The 12,053-nt window shown below is 37.2% G+C and overlaps 1 protein-coding gene across 1 annotated transcript in view; it reads right to left on the minus strand.

The window, feature by feature from the left end:
- The window catches only part of Luzp2 (leucine zipper protein 2), a 372,256-nt gene that overhangs the window by 183,301 nt on the left and 176,902 nt on the right, over positions 1–12,053 (minus strand). The window contains exons 2-3 of the mRNA XM_032893527.1: positions 8,932–9,049; positions 3,698–3,768 (exon numbers count right to left, since the gene is read on the minus strand). Coding sequence (XP_032749418.1) covers positions 3,698–3,768; positions 8,932–9,049 — 189 coding nt within the window. The remainder of the gene's footprint in view (positions 1–3,697; positions 3,769–8,931; positions 9,050–12,053) is intronic.

The raw sequence follows: 12,053 nt of genomic DNA on the forward strand, positions 1-12,053 counted from the left end.
AGCAGGATGCCCCACAAGATGGGGTGTTACTCTTTCCTCTAGTGGGCACATTCTCCGTCTTCTAGATTTCTGCTCTAGGTACTGTGATTATGCAAATTTGAGAGAGAACGGTCAGGGGACAGAGACAGAGAGACAGAGACCGAGACACACAGAGAGAATACATTATTTTGGAATCATTCATTGTTGTCCTGTGCAAATTCTTAATTCATAGTCTAAAGCTAAATTCTAGCTTTCTTGGGGAGAGTTACATATATATGAACACTTAAGTGTGGAATAGCAAATTTTTAAAAAGATATTTTGTGACATAATAATCATATATTATGATAATATATAAATATTAACTACAAAATGACATAAAATAAAATATCATTTGTAATAGATATAAATACATATATTATCTATCAAATCAAAGTATGATATCTGGGTCTTATAGAAAACTGGTGAACCAAAGGGTGGTAGCATCGCGTCCATAGCATATGCACTCTCACCTATAGGAAAGCATTATACCACTTCTACTGAGAGGGAAAACAGAAGGAATAATAGGGAGGATGGACAGAAATGATCTTCAAGTACAGGTTGAAATATGAATTATACATTCAATGAAATAACTTACTTTTCATTCTAAATTTTATATTCAAACTGTCCATTGCTAGTCTTAAACTATGAATAATATATTTAATAATTAATAAAATTATTTTATAGAAGATGGTATCTAAAGGTGAAGAGGGAACAAGACAAAACATCATCAAAACTTGTCACCACATTTTCTTCTGTCTTCTATAACCAACCCAGTGTTCTCCAGCTTTAGGTGCCTGCCTCACAGATTACAGTTTCTAGGCTATGAGAGAGACGATCCCAGGCTTGCTTGCTTCAGGAGAATTTAACCATATAATTAGGCTTGGCTGCTTCACAGCCCCCTTGGTGCAGAACTGAATCCCTAGTTCTAAGAATGGTGGGCTCCTGTGACACAGTGAGATTGTTCACATGCTTGCTTATATTGGTCTAGGTCTCCAAATTATGCAAGCATTGGGAGGCTTCTTTGTGTAATGTTCACTTATATTTTTCTCACAGCACAACATGAATGTCAGGTGGTAATGAACTGGTACACCCATCAGTAACTTATAGGGAAAAAGTTTGCCACTCTCCAATCTTCCTTCTGGTTTCGAGAGAACATGCCAGTGGTCAATACTCTTATAAGGCTTTGAGTCCTTGTTGCCTCTAATAATCCTTCCCTCTACCCAGCAGAGAGAACAAAGTATGTTTCCCCATTTATTCTTTACACATTATAAGACACCCCCAGGGTCATTTCTCTGCTTCCATCATTTTAATAATGATATAATGTTGATTAATATCTCTCTGTATACCCAAGGGTCTTCTGGGAATATTCTCCAGTCTGTTATATATATTTTTAAAAGGTACTATTCAATAGTCAATATAGGCTCACCTATCATCTATATATTAATGTCATTATCAGGTAATTATCACCTATTTATAATCTATTATTTTCCTCCCTCTCTTTCACATACACATACATACACATTTTTCTTGGTCTCTATTGTTAGAAATAACCCACACACACATACCTTTTCGTATGGCTATATATGAATACCTCATATACTCTAGATTCATGTAAAATTTGTCCCAGATACATAGAAATACTGTTATTAATTTATTATTTGTTCATGAAAGGAATTCCAGTTCATTCAATTTGGTTTTGGAGAAATTATCTACTGTTATGGACAAAATTTACTGAGATTCCTATGCTGATTTTAATGGTAGACACAAAGTCAGTTATTTATTTTCAACAAGTTTTGTAATTTTGTATAAAATTCTGAAATTTCAGTACTGGCACATCTGCTTTATTTCATGTTTTTATTGGAACAGATGTTCAGTCATCCGAGAACTTGTGGGTAATGCAGAAGTGTAGGTCATTACCTAAATATATTGTATAGACTTAATGCCATTCTCCCAGTCGGCCTAAGGGTTTTGTATATTATTATAAACAGACCTAAAAACCTAAGAAAGTAGAGTCAAGTACTACAAAATAGTAGAGTAAAAGTACTTTTACTCAGGCACCTTACCTGTGCCTTCCTATGATAAAGGCTAAATTTTCTGAAACAATATGATTCTAACAAAAGTAAGTCTTCATTTCCTAGTCTTCCCTGTCCTCTTGGAACCGTAGCTTCCCTACTGTTGACATCTCCTTTTCATCCTAAATGGAGTTGGCATAACCATTCTCCTGAAATTAAATGTTCCCCTCCCTGTGAGCTACCTACTTTGAGGTCTCAATGTTGGACACTGAGATCTACTCTGGGCCATCCCCTAAAATATTTGGCTTCAGATCCAGTTCTCTCCAGTTTTGTTAATCACTGATACCTGATTTGAGTTATTCATATATTATTTTTGTAGCCTTTTTTCAATCTTTTATTCATTTGCTTTTATTGAGATGAAGTCATTTGTTAACATAATAATTTCCACAATTCTTAGTTTATTTTAACCAACAATCACTCCCTTTGTTGACACATTTTTCTAAAGAAATACAATGTTGGATTGTTACTGTATTGTTCAATAGATACTGCATACTTTTCCTTTTATTTTAACTGAAATCTTATAATTTTGACCAAATTCTACCAACTCCAAACACTTCAAACACCCCAGTATAACAGGAAGACTATTAAAGTCCCCAGTTCTAAGAGGTCAGTGTGTTTTATATTCATCCAAACTCCTTTTTAAAATAAAACAGATACTAAGATAATGAGCTGTGTTTTGCAGACAAGAAACCCAAAATACACCATTAAAAAACAGTCTATCACTCAGACAGTAGATGACTGAGGTGATAAACTACCAAGCCTGTGGCTTATTGTTTTCGTTAAAAGAAATTGTGAAAAAGACAATATAGGATATAAAACTATTTTAATATTAGCATCTAATAATGTAGAGCAAAAACTCATCATTGTACATAATAAAGAGTAATGAATGACACTGATATCTTAACTACATTTTTTTAAAGACTTATTTATTTAATATATATAAGTACACTGCAGCTGTCTTCAGGCACACCAGAAGAGGGCATCAGATCTCATTACAGATGGTTGTGAGCCACCATGTGGTTGCTGGGATTTGAACTCAGGATCTCTGGAAGAACAGTCAATGCTCTTAACCACTGATCCATCTCTCCAGCCCTCTTAACTACATTTTTGACCTAATCTGAAAGCATGTCAATGTCAAAGACAGGTTTCAGAGTCAATATATGAGATCATCAGTGGAGACCCAAGTTGATGACTGGACTTAAAATCAGGGACCAGTTCTGTTACTTGGTATGTGTAGTTGCCTGTTGATCAGAAAGCCAGCGTAGAATTATGTAGACACTGAATTTGATGAATTTTTATAGTTCAGAGCCCAAGAATATAGGTCTCAGCAGTTCACATAACTGCTTCTAGCATAACTAATTTGCCCATTTGCTGTCTAAAAATGTAGATTATGGTATGAGATAACTACACAAAGTCCGGTATGAATCTCATATGCACTCAAGTATACCCAGAAGATAAGTTTATATATTGTAGTCTGTTTTGGTAAACTCCCTGGCTGTATTTTAATAGTGTTGTAAAATAGAGGGGGTAGGTGTACAGGTAGGGAGGAAATATTAAATTAAAGGAAAATAGAAATAATAGAAGCTAATATAGAACTCCCGTCTTACCTTTGTTTCTGGCCTAACTCTAGAAGCTTCTGAACATCGGTTTTGGAGGATTGCTCATCATTTTTCAAAGACTGGAAGAGAAATCAAGAAAAGGCACCTTATTAAGATAAAACACTGTCATTCACTTGTATTAATATTGTCTATATTTAGTATCAGAGCTTTGTAGGCAATTGGTTTATTGAATGAAGATAAGAAAATGAGTTCCCTCAAGTATTGATGGTGCCAAGGATGTACACAGGGGTTCCTGATACATAGTAAGACATGTTCACCTCTTTCTACACAAATAAGTTTGGTCTGAGGCTCACCAGATATTGGAGAAAAGAGCAATATCCTGCAAATGCCTCATTTTCTTTTTTAAGAGAATCTTAAAAGTTTTTATTTTAGGTGTGTGTCTGTCTGCGTGCTCACGTGATATGTGTGTTGTGAAACCTGGCACGCTGCAGATGTGCAGGTCAGAGAACAGTTTTATGAAGTTACTACCATTCTAGATTTACCTGAGTTCCAAACATGAAACTCTAGTCACCAGGCTTGACTGGCAAGCACCTTAACTCACTAAGCTATCTCATGTGGTCCTCTTTAAAATGAAATTAAAAAATACCTTCTCTAGTTCCTTTAATGTTTGTTCTCTAATTTGAATTAGTTCTTGTGTCATTACAACAAATGGAAGACCTCACAAAAACTTGCCCGCATAGGTGAGGGAGGAACCTGATTGAAGTTGAAAGCAGTCAAAGGCACATACATGCTCGTTCATTCATATCTATGTCTTATTTCTAAGTAACGTGTTAGGATACATAACAACAGAAGACCACATAATTTTATGACTTGTCATTATACATAGGTGTTAAGAAAATAACATATGACGCTTCAGTCATTATCACTTAGAAACTTATAAATTAAAGATTCAAAGGCCATAAATTAGATCAGAAATGTTCCCCCAGCGTTTCTTATACCAGGATCTTTCATATTAAACCTTTCCTAATAACTTTCTTATTTATACTCAGAAAACTGTTTAATAGAGTAACCTGTCATGTTTGATATTAAAAGTTTAAATAAAGAGGAAATAACAGTTTCTAGGAGTAGCTGTGAATGTTGGAAAATGACAACAGTGTAGCAGTGAGTCTATTGTTCCTTGATGTTTATTTAACAGACACCTACCCTGAATTATGCAAAGACTTATAAAGCATGCTGCTGCCTGAAGAGTGTTTCAACCTGGTGTTCAACAGAGAAATTTAATCCAGTGTTAGCTTTACCAGAGATACCTAGGGGCTGAGCTGACAAGGACTAACTGACAGTATCTCTAGGAAGTGTCCAGTGGGCAGCACTCCATGTACTTACAGAAAACAGTTTCTCCCACCAGACCAAGAGGGCAGTATAAGGAATTAAAGTGGGAAATCTCAGCAATCAGAAGACTGACTGATCAATGTCCGTCGTGGATCTACCTGGGTAGATAAAAAAGTCAGCCCTATGATTGCTTAATTTAATAAAATAGTTATAAAATGCATAAGGGGGCATTTTCATTTATAAGTTAACTCAGATGAGAGGAGGTAGAAAGAGTTTTAAAATGTGTTATGTATTACTGACTATTGCCTACATTTCGGGTGTTTTGAAGAAAATGCAGGTTGAAAAGTCGGAGGATTCTACTAAAAGTTGTTTTTTTTTTTAAACCCTAGCCATGGAGGTAGGGATATAAGTAAGTACAGTGCATAATTAAAGCTATGATTCATTAACTGGCTGTACACACAGTTCAGCAATAGGAAAGCAGTGGATCAGATGACATCAGTGATGGATAAGCTGTTTCACGTAGTTACTTTGTCTTAAGCGATATCCAGTGCAGAGTATACCATTATTTCATGATGATTTTGACTTTTTTTTAGTGATAAGAAGGTAGATTTACCAACTTATTAAATAACCTACTTATTGATCATCTTATTGATCATACATATTGATTCTCCTTCTACACAGGATAAAGTTATGAAGAGGGACAGCCTGGAGATCTATTTTCAAAAGTTAGATTTCCTGCTTTAAATTAAAAAGCAATTGAAAAGCAAATGAATATGCAGAACAAACAAAAAATCTGAGAGGAATCTGGAGAGACTAGTTAAGAGCACTCTCTCCTCTAGCAGAGGACCAGAGTTTGGTTCTAAGCACCCACATGGAGGCTAACAACTATCTGTAACTCCAGTTCCAAGAAATCCAACACCCTCTTCTGGCCTCCACATGTGTTGCATGCAAATAGTGTCCAAATATGTGCAGGCGAAACATTCATTCATAAAAAATTAAACAGACAAACAAATGCTTTTTAAGAAATAAGAAAAGTCTAAAAAAAGTTAGTAAAATACTGAAATAAATATATAAGAAATAAATGTTTGATGTATTAAGGAACTCTGTCACCTGAACAGGACGGGCCTGTTAAAAGAGGCTTCCAACCTCTTTTCCCAAAATTGGGCCTAATTTCATCTTATTGGAGACAGGATATGTTTTTAATGCCTGCCCAGCTTGTAGAAATCTCCAGATTCCAGGTCCAGTATGACTTGAACAAATGCATGTAGTAGGAAGCACATGTGATCCCAATACTGAGGACCTGGAGGCATCCATCACTGACTCCTTAGCAAGCTCAAGGCCTGCATGAAAGCTAGAGCCCATCTTAAAAGCAAACAAGGCAAATAACAGAATTTCCCTAAGGTTGATGAGAGAGGATAGCTGTTTGTAGCCCATGCCTTTGCTGATCTCCACATTCTTGTAATTAACTCCAATTTAACTCAACAGTTCACCAAGAAAAATTACAGGAGCACCATTGCCTATATTTATATAAAGGAATTATATTATGCAATGCCATTGAAGATTTAGTATATGGTAGGTGAATGCAATGTGCAAAGTCAGACACCAAAGTACTATTCTTTGTCTTATATTATGTGGGACAGTTTCTGAGGGATGTTGCTGGTTCTCTCTTTGGGATGTATAGACATTTTGTTCACATTTTGTCAGGAAATTGTCATTTTGTCAGGAAATATATAACATGTAGTTATATATTTATTTACTTTAAGTTTGAAATCCAATGTCACCCTTTGTTTATGAGAATGAACTTACCCACATCCTGAGATATACTTAAGCATTCTGCTCTTCATTTTATAACGCAAACAATAGCATGCTGCCTTTGTGGAGAGTTTGCTAAAAGGATTTGTTAAGATAAACAATGGAAGGCATCATGTGTGAAACGTACCACAAAACAACAAACAAAAGAATCATTTTCAAAATTTTAGCAACATTTCAGGGAAGACTCTTATGCTTTCACAAAATATAGCTCCATAAAAATTTTTCTTAAGCAACATTCTAGTTTATAAGGAGACACGTTGATTTAGGAAACAGTCCTGGGAAAACTAATCACTGACCACTCCAGGGCATTTCGCCATATGCTGCTGATACGATATGCTTCTGTGCCAGGCGTTCCTTCCCCTGGAGAACAGACAGGTGTCTTGATTATTCCTCCCAGGCTTGTTTACCTGCTAATTTTCTTTTCAGTAATCTGTGTCTTGGCTTTGCCAAATAAAACAAAATCGATCCATCGCCTCTTGAATCCTTCTATTTAGTTTGCAGAAATTTGATGCTTGGATTCCTAGCACTATTTTTCATGAACTGCCTAATCCTTCTACCTGTCAGCATGTTCTACGGCAGCGTGACTAGTTTTACTCTTTCAACATTTAGCACAACTTCTGCAACATTAGGTTAAACGATAAGTTCAAATGCAGGCACTGCTCATTCCTTACCTGTGTGATCATTCTAAACATTATAAAAAGATTAGTTTTCATGTGTACATTAAATATAAGCTATGGAAAGATAAGTCAATATATGAGCTGGACCAAAGTCAAAGAACTAGTGGCTGACTGCACCATCACCATTTCTTCTCTACCAAACATCATGGCATCAGCGTATCATAAAGACTTTGAGGATCAAGATAACATACAGCCTCATTTCTGTGGTATGTGGAAAGGCTCTCAAGCAAAATATCTTACATTTAATCTCTAGAGTCCTTACCGATTTCCAAAGAACAAGGAACTTTCTGTAGACAATATTGCTTATGCAAGAAATGTCACATCAAGAGTACCATCTCTTACATTTATTAAAAAAATTGCATCATGGAATGTCACTAAAGAATTTAGTATATGGTCGGTACTCAGTGAATCCAATGTGAAAAGTCAGACATCAAAGTACTGTTCTTAATTGCAGAATGTTGTGTCTCATAATATTTTTTCCTTTAGGAATAAATTGTGCCTTCTGGTTTTGTGTTTTTATTGGATTCCTGTGGGTTCGGACATGTGTGTATCTGTGCCCATAAGTGTTTCTTGTGCTTTTTCCTTTGTCCCTTTCCTTCTCTTTTAGTCCTATTCTGATTACCTTGCTTTTATCTTATTATATTGTGCTTTATTATTATTATCTCTTAGATTCTGTTTGTTTTCTCCCAAGAGACAGAAATGGGTAGATCTTGATGGAAGGAAAGATTGTCAAGAACCTGGAGGGGGTTGAGGAGGAAAAACCATAATTAGACTATATTGTATGAAAAAAACCCTATTTTCAATATAATAAAAATGTATGTTCACAGGAGAAACAAAGTACTATCAGGTGTTTGGAAAAGATTTTTAACTGTGATGTAGGCACACATGCCTTTAATCCTATCACCTGAGAGACTGAGGCAGGCAGATCTGGTCTACAGAGTGAGTTCAAGGACAGCTAAGGTTACACAGAAAATCCTGATCTTGAAAAACCAAAAATGAACTCTCCCCAAAAGATTTTTATCTGAAATAGACATTTCTTTTGTTCTGTCTTATTTTAAACATGGTAGTCTCTTTGTTTAACATTTATCCATTTCTATAGAGAACTTGTTCAAGGGATATTTAGAGCTGTCCTAGGGAAAATCTAAAATTCTCTTCCAAATATTTCATTCCCATAATACCTTTCCATCATTTTATAATAAGAAGAACACAGGGGTCAAATTGATCTTGGAAGTTGGTAGGAACTGATGGCTTTTGCCAAACACACAGTTTTCTCCTTTTGATGTTTGGAAACTGCAGGTCTCTGAACCATTTCAAAGCCTATTTCATTTCAAAGCTCAAATAATAATAAATAATAACTGGAGTGGTCAAGCCCAGAGATGTAGAGAAAATTGTTTAAAAATGCATATCCGTCCCATGGGGGTGAATGGACTCTGCTGCTGCTGAAAACATTAGTGTCCAACTCACCTGAAGGTTGACTTTGATCCCGTCCAGTTCCCTGGATGTCTTTGTCAGCTGCCGCAGGACCGTGCTACGTTCCTTAAAGACTTCCTTCAGCTGCTTCTCTAGCTCTTCATAGTCCTGTCTAACACAGAGAAAAGGGTGTGAGAGCCCTCTATACATTTCCATCTGACCTCAGGCATAACCAGAAAGCCTGCGAGATTCAGGAAACTAGACTGAAACTTTAATGGGCATTTCTATATTAAAGACTTCACGTACAGAGAGAACTATTCAGACTGAGGGTTTCACTGCATGCAAATTTAGTTTCCCAGCTTTAGTTTAGAAAGGACATAGTTTCCACGTTACCATGTTTTTCTAGGAATTTAATATTTGTTGCAAGAGAAGGGGTGTGGGGAAAGATCCCAGAATCTTAGGTAGGTTTTCGTACTGAGAAATACACTTGAGGGTAGAGTCAGAAAGAAAGCAGGGTCTCTGGATTTCATCCTTAGTCGACAGAGAAGAAAACCCAAGGGAAATGAACCCTCTTTCAAATATGTCCAAGAACTGCATTGCATTTTAAAGGCATGACAGGGAAAGGAAAAACATTATGAAAGTCAGTAGATGAATACAGAAATTCCAGTGAACCAAAACGATAAAATTTATATAAAAGGCAAAGCTCATCATGAAGTATATATGATTTGTTTGTGTGTACTTGTGACCTTATAGGGCAAGGAAAAAGGATTTTCTAGTTGAAAACAAACAAAAACCACCCCACCCTAATTTTATGCCTAATAGAATGATTAACTGAAACATGTAAGAGAACAACAACAACAAAATCCAAAGAGAACTTCCTAAGAAAATACAAAAGATACATTTATTATGATAGAAAATAGTGAAAAAATGGAGAAAGTGCTTGTAAATTATTAGTGGCAATAAAGTTATTTTAAATGAATAAATGTCAGCTGTGAAACCCTGATGAAAGAGTGGGAGATCTGGTTGCCGGTCAGAAAATATGGGAGAGGAGGAAAGACACGCCAGCATTTGAAGAATAAGGGGTTAACTAAAAATGTTCTAGTAAGGCGGGGACAAGGTAAGATTTGTGGTTTGGAAAGTTTTCCCTGACCAGACAATTGAGAGTAAAGCTGTCCTAGAGTGAGACGTAGACAAAGAAGCCAACAAGCAAGTCGTCCAGGCTACAGCACCTGACTACACTAGATACAAATAAACAGGAAGCATGAGATTGGCTTTCGTACATCAGAGGAAGAAAAATGAATATGAAACCTGTGCTTGTAAATTATTTTGCATTTTTATTTACATTTTAAATGTTATTTCCTTTCCTGGTTTCCCATCCATAAACCCTCTATCGCATCCCCACTCCTCCTTCTTCTATGAGGGTGTTTCCCCACCTAACCACCCACCCCTTCTCACCTACCCACACTGACATTCCCCTACACTTGTGGGCTCCAGCCTTGGCAGGACCAAGGACTTCTCCTCCCATTGGTGCACAACAAAGCCATCCTCTGCTACACATGCAGCTGGAGCCATGAGTCTGTCCATGTGTATGTACTCTTTGGGTAGTGGGTTAGTCCGTGGGAGCTCTGGTTGGTTGGTATTGTTTTCTTAAGGGGTTGCAAATCCCTTCATCTCCTTCAATCTTTCTCTAACTCCATTCTCAGTTCAACGGTTGGCTGCGAGCATCTGCCTCTGTATTTGTCATGCTCTAGGAGAGCCTCACAGGAGACAGCTGTATCAGGCTCCTGTCAGCATGCACTTCTTGGCAAAAACAATATTGTCTGGGTTTGATGACTGTATGTATATGGGCTGGTTCTCCAGGTGGGGCAGTCTCTGAATGGCCATTCCTTCAGCCTCTGCTGTAAACTTTGTCTCCATATCTCCTCCTCTGAATTTTTTCTTCTTCCTTCTAAGAAGGACTGAAGCATCTGCACTTTGGGTGTCCTTCTTGAGCTTCATGTGGATTGCATCTTAGCTGATTTGAGCTTTTTGGCTAATATCCACTTATCAATGAGTGCATACCAAGTGTGTTTTTCTGTAATTGAGTACCCTCACTCAGGATGATATTTTCTAGTTCGTTCCATTTGCCTATGAATTTCATGAAGTCATTGTGTTTTTTTTTTTTTTGTTGTTGTTGTTGTTGTTTTGTTTTGTTATTTCTTTTTTTTCGGAGCTGGGGACCGAACCCAGGGCCTTGCGCTTGCTAGGCAAACGCGCTACCACTGAGCTAAATCCCCAACCCTGAAGTCATTGTTTTTGATAGCTGACTAGTACTCCATTGTGTAGATGTACCACATGTTTTGAACCCATTCCTCCGTTGAATGGCATTTGGGCTATTTCCATCTTCTGGTTATTATAAATAATACTGCTATGAACATAGTCGAGCATGTGTCTTTGTTGTATGTTGGAGCATCTTTTGGGTACACGCCCAGGAGAGGTATAGCTGGGTCCTCAGGTAATATAATGTCCAATTTTCTGAGGAACCTCCAGAATGATTTCCAGAGTGGTTGTACCAGTTTGCAATCCCACCAACAATGGAGGAGTGTTCCTCTTTCTCAACATCCTCGCCAGCATCTGCTGCCACCTGAGTTTTTTTTTTTTTTTTTATCTTAGCCATTCTGATTGGTGTGAGGTGGAATCTCAGGGTTGTTTTGATTTGCATTTCCCTGATGCATTTGTCGATTCTTGATCTTAGAGCATACGCCATTGGTGTTTTTTGTTCGGAAATTTTCTCCAGTGCCCATGAGTTCCAGACTCCCCCCTACTTTTTCTTCTATTAGTTTGAGTGTATCTGGTTTTATGTGGAGGTCCTTGCTCCACTTGGACTTGAGCTTTTACAGGGCAATAAGATTGGATCGATTTGCATTCTTCTACATGCTGACCTCCAGTTGAACCAGGCAAGGATGTAGAGAAAGAGGAACACTCCTCAATTGTTGGTGGGATTGCAAGCTGGTACAATCACTCTGGAAATCAGTCTGGAGGTTCCTCAGAAAAGTGGACATAGTATTATGTGAGGACACAGATATACCACTGTGGGGCATATACCCAAAAGATGCTCCAACATATAACAAGGACATATGCTGCAGTATGCTCATAGCAGCCTTATTTATAATAGCCAGAAGCTGGAAAGAACCCAG

Source organism: Rattus rattus, chromosome 2 (genome assembly GCF_011064425.1).
Source record: "Rattus rattus isolate New Zealand chromosome 2, Rrattus_CSIRO_v1, whole genome shotgun sequence".
NCBI lineage: Eukaryota > Metazoa > Chordata > Mammalia > Rodentia > Muridae > Rattus > Rattus rattus.